This window comes from Tiliqua scincoides, chromosome 9 (genome assembly GCF_035046505.1).
Source record: "Tiliqua scincoides isolate rTilSci1 chromosome 9, rTilSci1.hap2, whole genome shotgun sequence".
Taxonomy (NCBI): domain Eukaryota; kingdom Metazoa; phylum Chordata; class Lepidosauria; order Squamata; family Scincidae; genus Tiliqua; species Tiliqua scincoides.
This window is the reverse complement of record NC_089829.1, coordinates 18,917,068-18,939,948: the sequence shown is the minus strand read 5'-3', so window position 1 is coordinate 18,939,948 and position 22,881 is coordinate 18,917,068. Positions and strand designations below refer to the sequence as shown.

Genomic DNA, 22,881 nt, shown 5'->3' with positions numbered 1-22,881 from the left:
GCATAGAGCCTTCTGAAGCTTGGGTGGGCAAACCAATCAAGCACTTTTAAAAAGTGCCTGGTGTGAAAATAGGAGCAAAAACTGAGATGTTTATTGTTCACGTTTTCATGTTTGTAAATATCTGACACTGGCTTGTATGTGTTCTGCCCTTAGTGGTCAGTGAGGAAGTAAGCACTGGTCCAGTGGCAGGGAGTTGCAGTCTGTAATATGGACTTGTTCTTATGTTACTTAAAGAATGTCGGCTCAGTGACTTTTTGCAGGGCACCCCTTCCTCATCTAATCTTTTTGGGGAAAATAATCCAGGCTATGCCATACATATAAAACAATTGCATCTCCCTCATGATATGGTAGAATCCTTCCGGAAGTGTGTATAAGAGAGAGAGCACATGTGCATACATTAGAATAAATGTGGCACAATTTGGATCTGGCATTTCTTCTCTTAGGGATGAGGGTAGGAGCATGCACCTAGCATTCTGACCAGTTTGAAATTTCTTCCTCGTAAGAACATATGAGCAAATACATGGTGACCCACTTCACAGAATTGTTGTGAGAATAATAGAAGAAAATATTGCCTGTTCTGATCCTGGAAGGAAGATGGAACTATACTGGTTTTTAAGTAAAAATTTGTACAAAACTCTTAGTATTGTACTTCTGTTAGGCGACTGTGAAAACTATAGGGGACATTTTGGAGATGGTAATGACTAAACTGAGTGTTCAGTTTGTGCTTTTTAAGGTTTGTTCACAACTGCACGTGCAGTCAGAAAGAAGGTATTGCATTTTGTGAAATGTCCACCGCAGCATTCCTCCTGCCAGCTGGCTAGAGAAGCCTCCAGCTGTTTCAGTGGTGGTTCAAATTGTTCACCATTTGAAAGTCTGTCTGGGTGTATCTCTAGTTTTGTTCAGTAGCTTCTTCCACTTCAGTATGTACTTACTGTATAACTTTTACTTCAAAATCTCTGCATCTCTCTAGTGGAACACTCTTCTTCTCAGTTCTCAAAATGGCACAGACCTCGTAGTTAGCTGCTTGGTAACTAAAACAGTTGAGTGCATTGAAAAATGGTGTTTTTCTGTTTAACTGCTTTAAGATGAGCATACGTGTTAGTCGCACCAGTTACTTGCACTTGATTTCTCCTATTTGCTTCACTGGGGGTGAGCCAAGGCAGGGGCTATTCAGTAACAGTTGAGTGTGACTAAAAATGGCCTTCGTCTGACAATAGCCATTTAAGTCTTAGAGAATTGGTGCAAGACAAAGAGGACGTGTCACTACCACAAGCACAGACTGGGCTGCTGCAAGCTTTTCAGGGTGGTGGCTGGGAGCTACCAGGAGAGAATTCTCAATTCTCAGCATCATATATTTTGAGGACAGTTGCCTTTCAACTCATTGAAAGTGTGCAGGTTTAGTCTTAAAAGTGTCATGCTAAAAACTGTTAGACCCTAAACACAGGCTTGACATCTTGCCTTTGATCATGCAGGAAGTTCACTGACATCTTTTGGAGCAGAAACTTCAGCCAATGCGAATTTGCCCCAAAGCAGTGGAGTTGGTTCCACTTTTACAGCAGATGCAAGATCATTAAAAACGCAGCTCTCACAAGGTAAAGACTTGTTGTGTCAGCATCTTGGCCATTCTGGCTACTTGTAGTTGCACATGTCCAGTTTTAGTGGGAATAAAATACAGGTCAGTTACTTGCATTTTGTGCTTGTGTCTCCTGTGAACAGGCATCAGTGATGGAAGGATGATCACAAATGGATTATATGAAAAGAGTAAAAATCAGTGGGCTAGAGCAGTGTTTCCCAACTGGGTCATGACCCAATTTTTGGTGGGTTATGGAAAACTTTTGAGATTTTTGCATGTGGGCACCTTGCAAAAAAGGAAGAAAAACCAATGAAAAAATCCAACTAAAAACAAAAAAGGTGTGTTTAGTCTGATGGCGCCATATTTGGGGGCACCTGTGGTCACATGTCTTCCAGATTTTATCACACCAACTCAGGCAATGTCTGCTTTTGACCGCTTTGCAGCGTTTCCAGTGCCAGCATTTTAGATGCCATTTCCAGTGTTTTTGAATGCCAAGGCACAACTGTGTGTGTGGAGAGAGAATAATAAATGAAAAACTGGTTCAGGTTTTTGTTTTTCCCTGTCTTTTTTTCGTCTTGTAAAGCTATGCTCATCGTGATATATTGTTTTAAAAATTGTGTCACAGTGCTAAAAAGTTTGAGAAGCATTGGGCTAGAGTGAGGAGATGGTAACACTTGATCTTGTTTGTCGGTGTTTGACATTAAGCATCACACTGAAGTTGCTTAGAATGCTAGTGTTAAAAGGGGTCTTCAAGGTCATCTAGTCCAACCTCCTGCTTGAAACAGGAAAATCCTTCTAGAGCATTGCCAAAAGATGCCTGTCGAGCCACTGCCTGAATACCTCTAGCAAAGGAGAACCCACCACTTCCATTGTTAAGAAACTTTGTGGTATTCAGCTGGAATATCCCCTCCTGCTGCTTAAACCCATTAGGTATAGTCCTATCTCTGGGGCAGCATGAACAAATCCTTGCCTGCTTCACTGTGACAGCCCTTGAGGTATTTGAAGAACACTATCATTACCCGCCCCCCCCCCGCCTTCTCTTTTCCAGGCTATACAGAGTACCCTCAACCTTTCTTCATAGGTCTTGCTACTGAATCTCAGTGAGGTAGGGCTGGTCTGGGAGCAGGAAGCCAGTGCGTAAGGAGGTCATGTGTCTTTTTGTCTAACCCAGGGTTTTCTAAACCCTGACCCGGGGGCCAGATGCAATCCATAGCAAGCCTCTATCTGGCCCACAGCAAGCCTCTGGACCCCTGCAAGGGGCAATCCTATTACTAAGGTATCCCCCCATCTCATCCCCCATCACACTACTCTTGTGGGGCTGCACAAATTTCCACCCCTTTGCCAATGGACCAGCATAAATATTTGCACAATCCTCCTTTGGGAGAAAATGAACACAAGCAGGAGTTGAGCACTTCTTCCTTCTTTGTCACCAGACAACAATCCTTTCTAAGCAGAGATCCGAACATTTTACTCCTTTCTCTTGTCCTTTGAACATCCCTTTTTGCTGCTGTTTGCATCTGTGGTCAGCCTTGGCTCATACTGAACTTTAGCATTCCTGACGCTCCCCTTACAAGTCTGGGCTATTTGTGTGTCTTTGGAGATCCCTCTTATCTACCATTTCCAAGAACATATCCCTTTTTTAAATCTCCAATTCATTACTAAACTTTCTGTGCAGCCTGGCTTTTTTAGATACCTCCCACTTTTTCCTTCTCATCTGAATTGTTTTCAGTGGAACCTATAGTAACTGCTTCTTTAGGATCTCTCATCCATGCTGGGTTCCTTTTCTCATCTACCCATGGAATCCTCCCTAACATTTACCTGAGGTTTTTAAAATCAGCCTTTCTCAAACCTAAAGTATGGGTTTCACTGCATGTGCCCTTAGCTTCCCATAAGATTGAGAATTCCAGCATTTCATGGCCACTTTCCTTGAAAGTTTGTACTATATTAACCTCATTGACAAATTTTCTCCTATTGGTTAGGATCTTGTCAAGGAGGCCCCTCCCCTCATTCTTCCTTCCACTTTCTGGAAGAATTCATCATCCAGGTTCATCAGGAATTTGGAGCTTCCGTGCTTAGCTGAATTAGTCTCCCAACAGATATGTGCCTCATTAATACTGGCATGAGTTCCCTTGTAACATCTGGAAGTTGCTTTAGGAAAGCATCATGAATATCTTCTGCATGGCCTGGTGGTCAGTTGTGTGTGTTTCTTTTTCAACAAATGTTTACCCAGATGCTCTCCACAGAGCTATCTAGTCCATTCTGTTGGATTTCTGAGCAGGTGTACACATTTTTTAGTACAATACTACCCCCCACTTCTATCACATATGTTGTTTTGAACAAGCAATATTCTTCTATTTCTAAATGACAGTTGTGAGAGTTGTCCCACCAGGTTTTGGTTATACATCCTAGAAGTTCTAGTTTCTCCTGTTTATTTCCCATATTCCATACTCCTCCAACCCTTTGCCTTTTTCTTCCAGTGGGGCAGTGGTTCCTTAATGAGGGCAATATTATTAACATGTACCAACTCCATGGTACATGTTTTCTCCCCAGACAGAGAGAAAAATTATATTTAGGATCATGATCAAAAATATTGGGAAGACACTGTGTTCCCTTGCAGTATAGTCTTATACTGCAGGCAAGAAAACAAATGTAGCATACATGTTGCATGTCACCACAGCCAAGGCCTCCCTTTCCATCCTCCAACCCTCTGATTTAGCCCCAAACCTTTGAGGAAATAGCTCCTTTTTCAGTAGATGGTTTCCTCCGGATCAGAGCATGAGGGGTGGCTAAAAAGCCTAAGCTCCTTGTCACTCTCTCTGAGCTTTCTCTCAGATGTCCCCTGTCATCAGCAGAGCCTGCTGGGAGATATGCAGATGAAGTGCTCCTCCCCAGACATCTTTATCTCATAGTAATCTGATTTGACATTCTAAGCTTTAGTGGGAAATTACTGGTACTGCCACTAGTGTTCTGTTCCTTTGAAAGGCTGCACAACTGCTATGGCTACATCCAGGCTTAATTGCTACAATGTGTATGCATAGGGTAGCTCTTGAAAAGTGTTCATAAATGTCATTACTGTGGTAACTCAGCAGCCAGGTTGCTAGCCAGAACTCGCCCCAGGGAACATATTTTTCCTGTATACATAAGATCTTGGTTTTGAGAGAAAGATGCTTCTGAGTTTGTACAAGTGCTGGATGAAATGTTGCTTTTAACCAACAATCCTGTGGAAGTTCTGAAATTAGAATACTGCTAGGGTTAGGACTGCCTCCTCCTGTATGGAGATACTAGTCGACAAAGAAATTCACTTCCCTGGGCAAATCCACCCAGCTCATCCTTTGCTTGTTTTAAGGCTCCAGATGAAGTCCATAACTGAATTTTGCTAATTGTCTTGGCTTTTTACAATGGCACTATGCTCTTAAAGTTTGGTTTTAAACATGGTTTTTTACATACCGTAGTTGTCATTGGCATTATAAGCTGTTGTGAAAACTTGAGTGAAAATGCAAGGGTAAAGCATTTTAAATATAAAGTGAAGTTATAACTAAGGCTTCACCCTGTGAATACCTGGGAATAAACCCCTTTGAACATCGTGGAACTTGTTTCTGAGTAAACATGCATGTGGGAGAGCTGCGAGTCTGCGGCTGTTGAGCTTTCAGGGTGACGATAAAATCACTCCCTCAGCCTGCTGTTCAGGAAGAACAGTGGCCAGGTGTGGTTCTCTTTGTGTTGAGTTAACTCTGTGTGTCTTGTCGCTGAGAGCGAGCTTGTACTCTGATTTTATCTGCTAAAGGTGTTATCTGCCTGTTCTGCAGGTCAGCAATCAGTGAGGTGTTGGCACTTTTCGGGGAATGTATCTCCTTGTTAAGGTCCTTGCTCTGAGCTGTGGCTTTACTCAGACTAGGTGTAGAGGAATAACCACAGCTCTTGAACTCTGTCAGCTGTCAGTTACAAAAATGACAATGTGGGCGATGCAGACAATTAGACTTTGCAGTGTTTCCTTAACTGTTTTGCATGTGTTGTATTTCCTACAGGGCCCAATTTTTCTTGTTTTTTAGGACCAACTACTGTGTACGAGTATGTGTAACTACTATTCTTGGTAATGCAGACATTTGCAAGTAGCTGAATGGGTAAGGATTCCTTGCCTTGCCCATTTTTTTTCCTATTGGCCTAGGGGACAGGGAATGTTTATCACTTCAGTCTGATTTAGTTCTATCAGTGCAGGAGCGTTTCTTTGACTAGGTACGTCAGGTAACTTCCTCAGTCTGGATTGGTGAACTTCAAAGCAAACTTGAAGCCTAACATGGAGGTGTAAAGTCATCCTTTCTGGCTCTGTTTCAGGTCACCTGAGTCCTCCATTGGACCATTTGAGAAAGAGCCCGACCCTGGAACAAGCAGTGCAGATGGCATCAGCCCACTTATCTGCCTCCGCACCAGCTGGGAGAAGGAGCCCTGTTTCAGGCAGGCCTCTGGCATCTGCAAGCCATAAGTCACTAGAAAATCAGGACCACAGGCGAGGTAGAACTTGACCATTCAGATCTGCATAGTCTCTTTATTGCAGGCTGTTTTCCTTTTAAATAATTGGGGGAGGGGGGTTGCTTTGTGGAAATTCAACCAGATTCTCAAGATGTTTGTAGTAAATCCTGTAGGATTGTTCATCCATCTCAGTAGTTTTCAGGATACGTTGCAAGTAGCCCTAAAGTGTTTTTTTTTGAAGCTTCACCAGCATTCCTCAGTGCGGAATCACGAATGGTCAGCATGTTTCCCTGAAAGGCAGTTTGTTTATACCTCTTGCAGCCCATCTTCCCCCACAAATAATACTTGAGGATGTTTTATAGTGTGCAATCAGTTCAACTGGCATAAAATCTGCCTCAGAATCCCTTGCAGTGCCAGTGGGGTTCCTCAGATATGTCCAGTGTATGACGGCACAGAATTTTAAAGTCTCTGAACGATCTCTTTTGAAGTTTCAGGGCCCAAGAACAGATGATGAAGGTGCATAGTGGAGGGTGAGGGCAGGGAAGGGTTTGGAACATAATGTTTAGCTCTTATTTCTCTTTCCTCCCCTTCCCCTAATTGATTGGTATACAGTATATTGGGAAAAAACAAAAAACTGTTTGCATTATTCTTTGTCCTTAGCTGAAACACACAGGGTTTCAAGACCTGAAGCAGATCAGCTCAGAAATGAAAACAAACGCCAACTGGGTAAATTGAACTTGTTTTGAAAAGTTAAAATGTAGGAATACTTTAAATGGTTTATGACTTTAAGAAACAGCTAAGCAGAGTGTTGTAATTCTCCCCCTTTGCCCTGGATCTTGTGCTCTGTAGGGTCAGATGCCTGCAAGTTTGCTGATATTAATGTTACCAGCTACGTCTTGCTTTCTCAAGTAGCCAATTTGAAGGGAGCCATTTGGGATAGAAACTGCCTAACCAAGAGATAAGTGTGCAGTTCTGATAGCAGCAGCAATTGTCCAAAAAGCGATAGAAAAACACTAGTGTTGACCATTTACTTTCAGACTCTTTTAGCTTCTTCTGAGACATTCTTAATATGACCTTAAGGATAATGGAGGTACAGGTCTTATTTGGGCCACCCATTACTTTACATAGTCAGTGCTTTTTAACATCTGCATGAAGCCACTGAGTTAGGATGTGTGGGTGAGGTGCCATCTGCATTGAAGATACACGGCCCCACATCTCCTTTTCAAAGGAAGTGGAGGTGCTGAATCAGTGCCAGTGATCTATAATGGATTGGATGAGGGAAAATAAATTGAAATTCAGTTCAAACAAGGAAGTGGTTCTCCTTTTCAGTAGTTTATCTGAGTGACAAAATAAGATCCAGCCTGTTTTGGCTGGGGCTCTGTGTGCCCAAATGGACCTGGTTTGTCATTTGTGGGCAGGGCTGATAGCTCCAGCATTGTCACCGGAAGCCAATGACATCCTTGGCACACAGTGTCTTCTGTTGAGGTTGGTGCACCACCTGTGAGCTCCTTCTCTACAGAGGTAGCTTAGCCAGTTATCCACACCCTGGGAACTTTGATGTTGGATTGCTGCAGTGTGTTGTATGAGGGTCGTCCTATGAAGACTTTTTGGAAATATCAGAACTACATGATATACTTGCTGGGTTGCTAACTGGGACCGCCTCCTGGAACACATCCCACCAATGTGGAATGTCTGCTGATCTATTTTCCTTACAAGGAAAGATTGAAATGGTTGAGACTTTTAGCTTAAAGCACAAATTATTGAGCAAGGGTACACAATAGAGGCCTATAAAGCCATAAGTGGAAAGAGTGAGGTGATACAAAAATACCCAGACTGGACTTTTGTCGCTTTGTTTTTTTTTTATCATTTCCAATCATAGTTACGTTTCAAATTTTGCCCATGTGCTTTCCTGTTTTGAGACTGCCAGGCAGTCTCTTGCTGGCGTCTGCCACAGCTGTATGAGCCAGGTAGCACCCCAGCATTCGCTGCACCCCAGCTTCGTGCCAAGCAGCTTCATCGCATGCTGACTCAGACAAGCATGCAAACATCAGTCAAGACAGAGTGCTTAGCGCAGAGAAAACATTGGGAAGAGCAGGGCTTCTCCTGCCCAACACTATCAATCCAACCTTCTCTCAGCTCACCTGGAAGATTTTTCAGGCTGACTGCAAATGAGGGTCGTGGCTCTAGCTCACCCACCCCGTCCTTGAATTAAGCTGTCTCCAACTGTATCTTGAGGACACAGCTAAACTGCAAACCTAGATCACTGTAATGTCATGGCTTCCCCCAAAGAGCTCATTGCAGTTGTTGTTTTTTTTTAAATACTGTAAAATATGGCACTTATTTTTGTGCTTCATAATGAGTCCTAAGTGTGATGGAAGCTAAAGCTAAAAGAACTCATAAAGTTCTCAGTTTGCTTGACCTAATCAAACTTAATGTGCAAAGTATTTCCCATGCTGAAAGAGAGGAAAGGGAAGCCTATGTTTTTTGCCAACCCAAATAAATTTGCGTGTTAAATAAGGCTATGCTTAGACATTCATCCATTTTTTACTTTCATCCATACTCTGGTCCTTAACCTAAGTCTAAGGTGTTCCTATAACCTTCCTTCAAATACACAACCTTACTTTAGATCATAAACCGATGCTCAATAGGTTTATGATAAAATGGGAACTCCTTGCTACAGAATTAACAGCTTTTTAAAGGAGTTGGGTCAATATAAGATGGGTAACAAGCCACATTGGCTGACAGTGTAATGTTTATGGTTATGTGACAATGGACTTTAGTAGACATCAGGCTGCCTAATGCGAGGTCCAGGTATTTCTCATCTTCCCCAAGTGGCAGGCTGAAAATAACCCTTTGGTTGTGACTCAGCATACTGATTCTTCTAAGAGTGGTTTTTTTGGGGGGGGGAAACATGCTCGATTGTACATCTCTTCAAAACCTATGTTTCCCTAGTTCCAGGTGCACCTCCAGTGCGACGGGGCCGTGGGGGTCACCGTGGAGGCAGAGGAAGGTTCGGTGTTAGACGGGATGTTCCTATGAAGTTTGAGAAAGACTTTGACTTTGAAAGTGCAAATGCTCAATTCAATAAAGACGAAATAGATCGTGAATTTCACAATAAGCTGAAACTGAAAGGTAAACTGACTTTTTTTCCCCAACAAACGACCATCTTGGAGACTTTGAGTTGAATCTGAGCCGTTTATAGATGCTTAAAGAAATTTGGTTTGCAGGCAGTTAACAGAAACCAGGTGCTGTTGAAAAAATCTCAAGATGGCTTCTACTTTAGCCATGTTGTTCAAAATTGTAAGATATTTGTAATAGATTTTTGTATAAAATAGTCAATCTTTGTATAAAATAGTACTTACAGCTAGCTATTTATTTATTTATATCCCACCTTTCTAGTCCAACAAAGGGCACTCAAGGTAGCTTACAAATAAAAAATACTAAAACACACACTCTCTCTCTTTATATATATATAAAGAGACAATAAAACACACAAAAAATATAAAATTTGCTATTTCTTCAAGATCTGAAATTTAAGTGAGAGAAACCTTGCATTTTTGGGAATTGAAATGTCTGGGTGTTTGTCCTGGAAAGGGTTCAAAATCTGTGGGTGCAGTCAGTTTCCTTGAGCGTGCTGCTCCCATTCTGTCCTGCTAGGAGATTTCGGGAGGGGTTATGCAAGGGAATTATTGTCAGGCTTGTCTCCATGCTTTTGAAAAATAAAATAAAGTTTGCTTCCAGGCAGTACAGCACCTGTGCCAAGAAAGTCTGAACTACACACATAAGCTCTTACTTTGCATAATTGTGCAATATTTTCTAATTGCGCAACACTCATTCCTGAAGTCTGGTGAATTGGCACATAGTTATACAGGCCACTGAAGTGCTGTACATAACCCCCAGAAATTTTATTCAGCCACTTCTGTGGCTTCAGTGAGCACCAGCAGGTGCAATTTGTACATTTCCAAGCATATCTTTATGGCCCGGAGAGATAGAAACTTGCAATTTTAGTCAGAGCTGAAATTCTCAAGAAGCCGCATTTCGTGCTCTAAGAAGAGTACCCCAATTCTAGGTCCAGATCAGTGCAAAGGGCTGTGGTCCTGCCCTTAGAATTGTGTTTCACCTTCAGCCCTGCCATTTAATTAATCACTTATTGTTTAGCCAAAAGTCATTACAATATTTCTTTGTTTAAAGCATTTGTATTTTTCCTTTCCATTCAGTTTGTATGCACAAGGCAGCTTACAACAGAATTAAAACCCAGTTGTAAATACAAAAAGACAATCACAATCGGCATAAAGCAGAGACTACTGAAAAGAACAGCAGCCTCGGACAGAGAGCAGCCTGCCCTGACACTCCCGACACTTCCTGAGGCTAGAAAGTGTGTGCTTGGCAGCAAGGAGGGGACAAAGCAAGCATCTTGTGGGAAAGGGACCCCCAGCTTATGAGGTGGCCAGAATGAAGACCTCTGGCATCCTCAGCAACATTTTTTCAAGGAGACAGTGATGATTCATAGAATGGTGTTGATGAGCATGACCATTTTGCAGAAGTGAAAGACCAGTTTCCTCCTCCGAGCTTACAATCTAGATATTGGCACAAGGGGAGACAGGAATAGGGGTGGAGGCAAGGGTGACTGGATCAATAATCATTATTTTTCAGATTTTTATACTGCCCTTCCTCCAAGGGACTCAGGGCAGTGTACATGGTTCCTCCCCTTCTTTTGTCCTCACAACAACCATATGAGGTAGGTTAGGCTGAGAGTTAGTGACTGGCCCAAGGTCACCCAGGAAGCTTCATGGCTAAGCAAGGATTTGACCATCCTGGCTCTTATGGATTGTCACTGAAATTTAACTTTTACATAATAGGAGTGTGAACTAAGGCACGGCACCGAAAGGCTTCCTGAAAAAAGTTGGATTGGAAGAGTTAGTACAGGAACTTTGCTTGCAAGATAAAGATTTTACAAGGAAGGTTTCTGCAACATGCACCTTGGCTACAATCCTAGACATAATTTCCTGGGAGTAAGCCCCATGGAAGACAATGAGACTTGTTTCTGAGTAGATATACATAGGCTAGTGCTGCTTGTCATATCTAGTTTGTAAATCAGCACTCTTTGGTGCATGTTCTCTTCCTTATGTCTTCTTTAGCCACTGTTGTGCTACTCTGCTGAAGCAGTTTGAGCCATAAAAGATTAGGCAGGGAATGCGTTTTTAAAAGAAATTCGTAAATTGTGTCCCTCTCTCTTGGAGATGTGCTAGATGGCTAGTCAGAGAAAAGAATGGCTGCAGGGGTGGCTGGGTGGGAAACGGGTACCTTTGCTCAAGTTTGGTATGGTGTGGAGGTGTGAACGTTTACAGTGGGACCACTGCAACTACAGACTCCACATCCACAGATTTAATCAACAATGGATTGAAAATGTGTTTTTTAAAAAATTCACATACCCCGCTATAGCCTTGTTTGCCTTGCACCTGCCATTTCACAGCATGTGCATTTATGCAAGTTTAGGCAGTTAACATATGATTTGGACAGTTAGGCAATGTATGCAGTTTACATAAATTTATGCAATTTTGTCAAATGTGCGCCATTTTGTGAGTGTGGCAACTGCAGACTTGAACATCAGCAGATTTTGGTGTGTTGGCAGAGGGTTCTGGAACCAAACCCCCACAAATATGGAGGACCCACTGTATATTATTTTATATTTTTATCTGGGTATTATTGTTCACATGCAAACTTCCTACCTTGCTTGAAGATGCATTCTGCTGGAAACTTAATTGAGGTGACTTCCTTTTCCCTTTCACTAGAAGACAAATTGGAGAAACCTGTAAATGGGGAAGATAAAGGTGATTCCGGTGTTGACACTCAAAACAGTGAAGGCAATGCAGATGAAGAAGATCCACTTGGACCCAACTGCTACTATGACAAAACCAAGTCTTTCTTCGACAACATCTCCTGTGATGACAACAGGTATCTGATAGTTGGGGTTTTTTTGCAGTTCACTTAGCAAGCAGGAACGATTATATCTACCTGGCTTGCTTTTCTGATTGGTAAGTTCCATACAGAACATCTGATCCTTGTACCAGTACAACTATTGTACTGCAGGGAATAAGATGTTTGATTCCTGTTCCAAAAGACAATTCCAGCTGTAGGATTTATAGTCCAAGTTGGGTTGGTCAGATAGGTTGACATTACTTTGCGAAGGAGTAGCTTGCGGGAGGCGGGGAGGGAATTGCAACAGATACCCAAAACGGAGAGAGCTCTTCCACCCCCTTCATTGTTGTTATGATTTTGCATATGAGAAACAATGAGATGTTCGACTTAAGGCATGGAACTGGCGTGGAGCTTTGTTCCTGTAGATAGAACACTGTTGAGACACAATTCTTCTTGTATTTCCTTGCTCTGGTGGAGGTGAAGTAAATGAAGGTGAATTAAACCTACTTTGATATCATTCAGCAAGTTTGATATCACTGGGATATCTAACATTTTTGATAACAAGTTTGATATCACAACATTTTTGCCATACTACCTGTTGATTTATCTGTTAGTAGACTAGAGTGAGAGTTCTTGTCACTTGTGTGTTCCAGGGAACGAAGACCAACCTGGGCTGAAGAACGAAGACTAAATGCAGAGACATTTGGAATTCCATTGCGTCCAAACCGTGGCCGTGGGGGCTTCAGAGGTAGAAGCGGAGGAGTTGGTGGCTTCCGGGGCGGTAGAGGACGTGGAGGCCCCAGAGGAAGCTTTGGCGCTCCTCGAGGATTTCGTGGTGGATTCCGAAGTGGACGTGGTGGCAGGGAATTTGCAGATTTTGAATATAGGGTAATGAAGTACTTGTCTAAACACTCTTTTACCATAGCATGCTCACTTGAACAGCAACATAACTGATGTTGTGGAATATGCAATGTTAAAAATAGAGCTTTGATCCTCCATTTTTCAATATTAGTGTTCTCACTAGCTTTCTTTTCTTTCAGAATTATCCTCACTTTACTAGTTCTTGGAAGGAATTCAACAGTTCTCTTTTATATATCTGGCCCAAATACAATCTCAGTTTTAAAAAACAACTCCCTAGAGCTACTGATGGAAATGGGTGCATCATTAAAGACAGAAATTTTTTTAGAGGGGGAACCAGTCCCTGTGAGATACTTTGCAGTTGTTGGAACCACATCATGCCATTCTTTGGATGAGAGGAGTAGCGCACCCTTCATCTCCTTGTTGTGGCCTAGTACAGAAAAGTCTGGCAGTCCTGTGTGGTATAGTCCTATGCACCCCTCAGTGAAACACTGGAGCATGTTCAACAGGTTGTGTTGGGAGCAGAGTTGGATGATGAAGGGAAGCTTTTCTTTCAGTGGCTTTTGAGTTGGAGAATGTTGGACAGGTTTTTTGGGAGAATGTTGAACACAAACGGTGCAGTCTAGAGAATATTACGTTTGGCCTTGAATGCCCTGGACATTACTTCTCTGAGCCTCCACATGTTTGTATTTCTCATAACTGTGACTGCCAGCTGAGCTGAACGTTTATATTGTTTTCTTCTTTTTAGAAAGACAACAAAGTTGCTGCATAGTCTGCCAAGAAGTTGCAAGCAGGTGAACTTGTAGATCTTCATGGTCCGGAGAATGTGTTGGTCTTTGCAAAGAATTAAGTTAATTTTGCTGTAAAACACGTCACCAGCACTGGGATTTGTTTTTAATTTCAAAGGGTTTGAAGCAGTAACCTTTGGGGGGAAAAATGGCCATCTTCAAAAACAGTGAACATTAAATATATTTGAGATAGAAGACTTAAGTAATTTCTTACATATAGTTAAGATATAAAGCAGTACTTCCATGGAGTTTAAGTATTTTTTTCATCACAGAAAAGATTTTTCTTAACTAAAATTGTATTTGATAATTGCTGCAGGCTGCAAAGACAGTTGTATGCAGAAGGCCGCCAGTACTGTGAGTGTGTTGATCCAGTGAAGATTGTTTTTGGAAATCTTGTAATATCCCTTTTGAGATAGTTGTACTTTTGTCAAATAGGGTGCTGGGTAGTCAAAAACTTGATTTGTCAGTCAAAAAATTGTAAACACAGTAAATACTGTTTCTTAGGCAAAGGAAAACTTTTTATAGTTGTAAAATTCCATGATTATCCCATTGCCAAAGAAACACTGAGGACTTTGTATAGCTGTATAAAAAGCAACTAATTTTTTAAAGAATAAACGTTTTTAAGTCCACCAACCTGATGTGTTGAACCACACACACACACACGAGAGTTTGTCGTTTGGGGTTTTTGTTCCTTTGTAGCTTTTCAGGCTTTAAACTTGTTTAGTTTTTATATTTTGACGATAAATAAAAATTTGAAATGTTCTTCCATTCTGCAAAACTGGATTAAATTCTCTCTTGCAAGAAATTCATCTTGTAGTTTCTGGCATATCACAGGATTTGAACAAATTAAGGCGCTCTTTCAAATATAGGCAAACTTCAACACTTCATGTCACAATTTGTATTGGTGATATCTCTTAAAGCAAAAATGAATTGGGCACGTGAATTCTGATGTTCTCTTTTAATGTGCCTGGATTAAAAATGAAATGTCTCCATGTGTCAATTCTTGAAACGTTGACTTTGTTTTAATATTGTTGACATATTCTATTTAAAAGTGAATTCTTAGTGTTTGCAATTGCTTGAGTTTTGACGGACTGTAGCTCGGAGACATGGAATGCTCATTCTTAGACCAGTATCCCAACAGTGATTTGGTATGGAGTAAACTTTTGCCAATTCTGAATTACTTGCTATGGCTTTTTTTGATATTAAGTTATATTAGAAACAGTAATCTGGTAATTTGTGTTTGTATTTGTATATGAAAGCCACAGGAATAAAGGGATCCAAAGATTAAAACATTTTTATCTAATTTGCTGATTTTTTCTTTGTTTTCTCCATGTTCAGTAGTGGTAAAATGTGGATAACTGCACTGTTAGGAAACAGGAATATTTAAGTAACTGATAGAATCATAATTTTATATCTTTTTGTATAGCACTACAAGGAAGTATTTTGTAATTGGTTTCCTTATGAGGTCAAGTATTGGCAGCAGTAGAAGTTAGAGACTATTGTTTTAGTAATATTTTGCATGTTAACAACAATATGCCTTTTTGGGATCCACAAATCATGATACTGAACAGTTTTTGAGTTTTTTAGACCAAGGCAAGTGCTGTCCTGCTGCAATAACTATGTATACTGTATGAAGTGTCCCAACTTTATTTAAACCAGATAAATTGTAGATACCAGTGAGATGTGCTGTGAGGGTATGAATTGGTTTCATCTTACCCACCAATCCTTTGGTTTACTAGTTGGGGGATGTAGTCCCCAGTAAGCAAAAGTATGACATACCTTCGGTGTACCTTGCTACGGAAAAGTGGGGCTTCTGTTTCAAGCCAGAATAAAGCAGTTGAATAAAAAATAGTCTTTGTGAACTTTTTTTCCCCTAGCCCATCCGTTTAGGTCAGAACTAATGTTGGAAAGAAGGCAGGAGAGACAAAATGTTAAATTGTGTTTATCCCTCGCTGTGAGACCATCCCTGTAGTTTTTGTTAATTTTGCGAAGCCTTTAATCTTATCTGAGCTTGCTGTTACAAACCATCAACTTTACGGTTGGAAATAGGTTATTTATTTTATTTATTTATTAGATTTGTATTCTGCCTTTCTCCCCAAAGGGCACCCAAGGCGGCTTGGGTTAGCAGTGCTTGTAAATGTACTTTCTGGATTTAAGGAGGGCACTAGGATGCAGGTCTCTTGTTATCTGTTATGCTCCCTGGGGCATTTGGTGGGCCACTGTTGAGATACAGGAAGCTGGACTAGATGGGCCTATGGCCTGATCCAGTGGGGCTCTTCTTATGTTCTTAATTTCTTGTCTGCAACTGCCATACATATGAAACCCCAAATTCTATATGGGGGGGGGGGCAGGTAGAGAAGAAACAGCAACCAGCTGACGTGAGAAGACTAGGCAGATCATTCCTTTGCATGCCAGCCTTGTTTTCCATATTGCATATGGGGATGGGACTGAGTGACTTGTAGTAACACTGTAATGTAGTTCATAGTTAAGTCCATATTACATGTGTGGTGAGGCTGATTGCAACCATTGAGAAAGGGAGTTAATGAAACTGCCAGTAGCTCCAGGTCTCCAGCACAACACACACACAAATGCAGATGTACTGTGCATGAACTCATTCAGCTAACACCATTTAGCTCTCTGAACTGCCTTCAATCATGACAAACGTGTTGAAAATACAGCCACTGTAGTGAAAAAGTGCTCTGCGACACACATGATACCTGGTTGCAGCAAGGATGCAACCCACTGAAACTGCTGCCTCCCTTGCTTCCCTACCATGTAGGTCATTGCTAGAGGTGCACTTCTCATTTTTGTAAGAAAAAACAACGTTGAACATTTCCTGTAGATTTTCTGCTTGCAGGGAATTGTGTGATGTTAATGGTTAAAAAGTAAATCCTTGCCTAATTTTCAGGGAGGTGTATGGTTTAAAAAAGTGAGGAGAGATCCTGGCCAGGTTCAGCTACAGTCCCTCCTGTTACTTTTTTGTTGCAGTTCAACAATCTCAAGGAACCTTTGAAACCACTCCAAGTGATCATTTGTTTGAGGCTAGTTGCCCATAAATGCTGTCACCCTCCAACAATCCCTTCTGGAAATGCCCCCATCTCTTTTTTAAACATTTACAATACTAAAAGAAAAAGTATAAGAAAACACTCTAAAAGAAGGGGGAAAAAACAGACAAGAACATTAAAGATACTTTTTTTTTTAAATGCAAAGCTCTATGGAGCAGGGGCTAAGTAGAATATTCTAATTATTTACAGCTTTATAACAATACTCTAAATTTCCACCCATATACAGGTGTGTGTATGAAGGGGATTTGTTCTGATTCCTGTTATGCAATTAGGTGGTTAAGCTAGTGCCTTTGTTGTGTAAACAGACACTCCCTGCCAGACACTAGCTGGCTGCACAGGCTAAGAGCCTCTTTGTTGTGTAAACCACAGGTGTCAAACTCCTTTCATATCTAGGGCTGAATAACTTTCATGATGCCTGCTGAGGGCCATAGGTGGTCATTAGGCAGGAAATGATGTCATTTAAACAGGTCTTAACAAAAAATAAGCACTTTTTCTCACTTCGGAACTCAAATAAGCAAAGAGCCCAATTTTCATGTGGGCTGCCCTTTCAGAAGTGACACCTCAGCAGCTGAGGGCCAGATAAAAAGCTTCCGTAGGCCACATTCAGCCCCTGGGCCTTATGTTTGACACCCCTGGTGCAAACAGACACTGCAGCCCAGGCTTTGGGAGGCCCGACTGCTTCAGCAAGAGCCTCTTTGTTGTGCTTTGACCACTGTTGTATATGCAGTCCATCACTAAGTGGAAGGTTGTTAAGTGGCGTGTGCCTGTATGTGTCTCCAACAGCCCTTTTAAATCGCTAACACGTTTTTGGGTGGCTTTGCAAAGCTCCTTGCTGAGAGCAGTCACTTGTGAGTGTTTTCTCTTCCCAGGGTGCATCTCAGTGCAGGCCAGTTCCCAAGTGCAGCTACTTTCCAAGTGGCATAGGGGGCCAGGGGGCGAGAGTTGAGGCGGCAGCGCACACCGCACATGCTCTGGAGCACTTGTCAAAGGGTGCAGGTGCTGCAGTCACAGCAGAGGAGGCCCTAGAGGCAGCCTCAGGGGGGGCGTCCCCTGCTTTTACTCCTGGGCAGTCCCTTCAATGAAGCCCCTGCAGCGCCTGCCTTGCGCGTGCTGAGCCCAGCCAGCGGAGTGCTGTTTGGCACCCCCCACTGAAGGCAGCAGCACAGGGACTGAAGCTTCCAGCAGCCACGTGACTTCAGCTGTGCTGACCATGGAGAGCTTTCAAGGAGCAGCACAGAGCGTCGGTTCTCCAGCGCATGGGCCTTGAGTCGCGCCGCTTTCGCCTCTCTTATCTCCCCATGGAAGCCCCACCTACCGGCGCGCTCCCGGCATCCCTTGCGCGGAGGCCCGTCTTCCGTTGCTCGGCGACCCCGCGACTCGGTCTTCAGAGGCGGGTGGCGCCGCCATGTCGGTGGTCTTCGTGCCGGAGCGGCTGCGGGGCAAGGCAGAGGTGAACCAGGAGACGCTGCGGAGGGTGAGTGGAGGGGGAGGCGCCCGCCCGGCACGTCCGGCTCTCACTCGAGGAGCGGCCGTCTGCGGGGCAGGGGAGCTCCGCCCCTCCTGCCGCCTGCGCCCGGTTCGCGGGTGGCGATGGGGAGCCGGAAGTGTCTGTCGCCCTGTTCCTGGTGTGTGCTGCGGCTGGAAGGTGGCGGCGCCCCAACTCTCCTCGGGCTCGCACCTGCACTCCGCACATGCTCAGGAGCACAGGGCGAGGGTTGAGGCGGCACCGCACTCAGCACATGCTTAGGAGCACTTGTCAAAGTAGACTGAAAGTTGGCTCCTCTTCTCCCCCCCCCCCCATGTGTATGCAGCTTACTCATGCCAGATGCGAGGGAGAGAACCAGGATGCAGGTCTCTTGCAGTCCTGGGTGCTCCCTGAGGCAGCTGGTGGGGCTGGATGGGCACTTGGCCTGATGCAGCAGGGCTCCTCTTACGTTCTTATGCCAGTTCTGCCAAAAGCTTACTAGAGGGTGGCTCCCAGGGCTCTGCATTTGAGCTTTCACTCCTCTGCCCCGTTGCTGATCAATTCCCATGTTTTCTACAAGCTGGTGACTGTACATAAGAACAGCTCCACTGGATCAGGCCACAGGCCCATCTAGTCCGGCTTCCTGTATCTCACAGCAGCCCACCAAATGCCCCAGGGAGCACACCAGATAACAAGAGACCTCATCCTGGTGCCCTCCCCTGCATCTGGCATTCTGACATACCCCATTTCTAAAATCAGGAGGTGGCACATACACATCATGGCTTGTAACCCATAATGGATTTTTCCTCCAGAAACTTGTCCAATCCCCGTTTAAAGGCATCCAGGCCAGATGTCGGCACCACATACTGTGGCAAGGAGTGCCACAGACCAACCACATTCTGAGTAAAGAAATATTTTCTTTTGTCTGTTCTAACTCTCCCAACACTCAATTTTAGCGGATGCCCCCTGGTTCTGGTGTTATGTGAGTGTAAAGAGCATCTCTCTATCCATTCTGTCCATCCCCTGCATAATTTTGTATGTCTCAATCATGTCCCTCTCAGGCACCTCTTTTCTAGGCTGAAGAGGCCCAAACGCCATAGCCTTTCCTCATAAGGAAGGTGCCCCCGCCAAGTAATCATCTTAGTCACTCTCTTTTGCACCTTTTCCATTTCCACTATATCCTTTTTGAGATACGGCAACCAGAACTGGACAGAATACTCCAGGTGTGGCCTTACCATCGATTTGTACAATGGCATTATAATATTAGCCATTTTGTTCTCAATACCTTTTCTAATGATCCCAAGCATAGAATTGGCCTTCTTTACTGCTGCCACACATTGGGTTGACACTTTCATCGACCTGTCCACCACCACCCCAAGATCTCTCTCCTGATCTGTCACAGACAGCTCAGAACCCATCAGCCTATATGTGAAGTTTTGATTTTTTGCCCCAATGTGCATGACTTTACACTTACTGACATTGAAGCGCATCTGCCATTTTGCTGCCCATTCTGCCAGCCTGGAGAGATCCTGCTGGAGCGCCTCACAATCACTTCTGGTCTTCACCACTTTGATGTTTGATGTCTTCTGCAAACTTAGCCACCTCTGCTCAACCCTGTCTCCAGGTCATTTATGAAGAGGTTGAAAAGCACTGGTCCCGGGACAGATCCTTGGGCACACCGCTTTTCACATCTCTCCATTGTGAAAATTGCCCATTGACACCCACTCTGTTTCCTGGTCTTCAACCAGTTCTCAATCCATGAGAGGACCTGTCCTCTAATTCCCTGACTGTGGAGTTTTTTTGTAGCCTTTGGTGAGGGACCATGTCGAACGCCTTCTGAAAGTCGATATATAATGTCTATGGGTTCTCCCGCATCCACATGCCTGTTGACCTTTTCAAAGAATTCTATAAGGTTTGTGAGGCAAGACTTACTCTTACAGAAGCCTTGCTGATTCTCCCTCAGCAAGGCCTGTTCATCTTTGTTTTGAGATTCTATCTTTGATGAGGCATTCCACCATCTTACCCGGTATAGATGTGAGGCCGACTGGCCTATAGTTTCTCAGGTCCCCCCCACTTTCCCTTTTTAAAGATTGGTGTGACATTTGTTATCCTCCAATCTTCTGGCACCGGGGCAGTTTTGTACGAGTACAAACATCCATTCTGTGTTGAGCAGTGCCACCTTCTTTTAATTCCACAAGATTCCCTACAGCACCACCCTCCCCTCCAAGTTTGTGATGGTGCAACATTGGCTGTTTTTACAGACAGCCAGCATGTGTTTTTGATCCCAAGTCCCTTAAAATGCCAGGACAATCCATACAGGCAGGGACAAAAGAAGCATTAAATATGGGACAGAGCCATGCGTTCCCTTGCTCTTGTAGCAACACATCTTGGAAATAGTTTTCCCTCTGTTAAGAACAGTAAAATGTTGTGGTGGGAGGGGGGATGTAGCTGGGCTGTTTTTTAGCCAACACTATTTTAAAGCACAGTATACATTCTTTAAGGCTATGAACAGTCTGCCTTGGAAGGCAGTAGTCTCTCCTGAGCTGCTGGTCTTTAAACAGAGGCTGGCTAGCCAGCTATAAGGGGTGCAGGGATTGCTTGCAATGGCAGGGGGTGAGTGGACAGACTCACTGCTATCTTATAGCTCCCAATGTTGTGATTATATTACTTTTAGCTGCTTGAAGAAAATGATCAGCTGATTCGATGTATTGCGGAATATCAGAATAAAGGAAGAGCTGCAGAATGCGTGCAGTAAGTACCCTTCCTCCTAACAACCACTTTTTAGTCTCTCTTAGTTCCTTGGTTGATTAAAGCAAAAATTCTAGAATTTTGAGATAATGTATCCCATTTCCAGACTTGCATGACTAAATCTCATTGGTCTTAAGCAAGGCTGCAGTCCTAAATTCAGTACTGGAGGAGGCACAATGGAAGCAGGGGCTCCATGCTGTAAATTGACTTGGTAGTTGCAATGCAATGTGGGTTAAGTGATGAAAACCTTGTTTGCCTCAAGGAACTTAATGTAGCATGTAATAATTCACTTGAGCGTTCTCTGTCCTCCAAAAGTATCTCAGAAGATCCAAAATATGTCACTGGCCTTGTCCTTTTGGATCAGAGCAAATTAGTCCAACTTTTTCCTAGCAGCAGCCAGGCAGGTACTTCAAAAAGGTGACAGCCTTCCAAGTTCAGCATCTGCAGATAAATACTCCTCTGAAGGGGGAGAAGTTCCACTGACACCCTTTTAATTCTGCAGTGTGGAAAGAACTACTGCTGTCAGTTCGATTAAGGGATGGTTTTTACTATGATTTTTTGTGTTTGTTTTCACTGTAAGCTAGTTTGATGACCTGTAACAGAAGGAAAAACAAGTCTAGAAATAACTTGCTATTGCCTGCCCTGCTTCTGTTGAGAAGAAATGTAATGGGGTAAACCTAACAACATTCACTACCATTCATAGAAATCCTGTAGTTACTTTTTTCATCCCACTTCTAAGAGCTTAACTCTTTCCTCGAAGGGATGGTTCTAACTAGCTGTTCTCCTGAAATGCAGTGACCAGAATACAAGCTAAGTTTGAAAGGGAAGCAAAGAAGTTGTGCTTCCATTTAGAAATACTTCATGTAATTAAAACTTTTCACCCTCCTAAGTGTTGACAATTATAGAATTAACATTAAAAATTATTTTGATTGCTGTAAGGTCTGTTCCCTAATTCAGTCTTATTGACTTCTATTCTTACAGGCATCAGCACATTTTGCACAGAAATCTGATATATTTGGCTACTATTGCAGATGCTTCTCCCTCTCCAACTGCAGACTGATATGGTGTTCCTTAGTAGCGAAGCACATCTTTGATCAGAGTGGGTAGTTCTGTCCAGAAGAGCCCTGTGACGAGCAGTTTAGAATCCAGTGTCTCAGGCTAACCAGCCATGTTGTGTTTCCCAAAGGAGTGTGCACTCCTGGCTTTCTTTTAAAAAATGTTACCTATTCATTCTACACTGTCACTGGCCATGTTTACAGGCACAGAGGTGCAGGCTGAAGTTCTAACTAGATGTACCAATGGAAGACACAGGATTGTATACAGAAATAAAGATACTCTAAATCACCCAAAGCCAGAGATACATTGATTGGGTGTTGGATGCAGCACTTTCTTTTTAGGGCAGAGTGACTAGGACACAGTTTTTCAGGGCAGGCTACTGTGGATCACGCACAAACCAATTTTTATTGACAAAAATATTTCCCTTATGCTTCATTTTGGTACCAGCAGAGGGCACTGCTCAGCTTTGTCAGAATTTTCTTTTCCCTAATAAAATCCACATTTAAAATCCAATTAAAAAACCCAAACACACCATCCTCTACCCCCTTCTGCCTTTCATTTCTGATGAACCTGAAAAAGACAGTCAAGTGACTTTATGAAGATTCTTTGCTTCTCTTTTTAGATTCTTTGCCCCTACTTCAAATGCCATATCAGCGCTGGTCTCAGCCAGTAGCCTTTTGCACCAAGCCCTGGTGCACTTTTGCAGCAAGACAGAACTAGCACATCCTTGCTTTGCAATTCTAAAGGGAAGACACACCCACCACCAAAACCACCCCTAAGACTGCAATGAATACATTGATAACAGCTTTTTTTGCCTAGGCAGGAGAGGTCAGCTGTTATTAGAGCAGAGTGAATTGCTCATTTGAAAAGGAGCCATCACAGAGGTGGTGTAGGATAGCAGTTGTTTCCATCTTCTCTCAGGACATGAAAAGCAATGACACC

The 22,881-nt window shown here is 43.1% G+C and overlaps 2 protein-coding genes across 2 annotated transcripts in view; both read left to right on the top strand.

Moving 5' to 3' along the window:
* Positions 1–15,456, top strand: part of LSM14A (LSM14A mRNA processing body assembly factor) — a 29,202-nt gene extending 13,746 nt beyond the window's left edge. Inside the window, exons 4-10 of the mRNA XM_066636944.1 lie at positions 1,473–1,592; positions 5,906–6,082; positions 6,701–6,766; positions 8,993–9,172; positions 11,833–11,995; positions 12,613–12,847; positions 13,566–15,456. Of these exons, the coding sequence (XP_066493041.1) occupies positions 1,473–1,592; positions 5,906–6,082; positions 6,701–6,766; positions 8,993–9,172; positions 11,833–11,995; positions 12,613–12,847; positions 13,566–13,589 (965 nt within the window). The 3' untranslated portion in view covers positions 13,590–15,456. The remainder of the gene's footprint in view (positions 1–1,472; positions 1,593–5,905; positions 6,083–6,700; positions 6,767–8,992; positions 9,173–11,832; positions 11,996–12,612; positions 12,848–13,565) is intronic.
* Positions 15,457–17,982: 2,526 nt separating this feature from the next.
* Positions 17,983–22,227, top strand: SS18L2 (SS18 like 2). Its single transcript, XM_066636779.1, has 3 exons — positions 17,983–18,144; positions 20,810–20,886; positions 21,865–22,227. The coding sequence occupies exons 1-3, from the start codon at positions 18,076–18,078 to the stop codon at positions 21,941–21,943; spliced, it is 225 nt and encodes a 74-aa protein (XP_066492876.1). The 5' UTR covers positions 17,983–18,075; the 3' UTR covers positions 21,944–22,227.
* Positions 22,228–22,881: the final 654 nt, after the last annotated feature.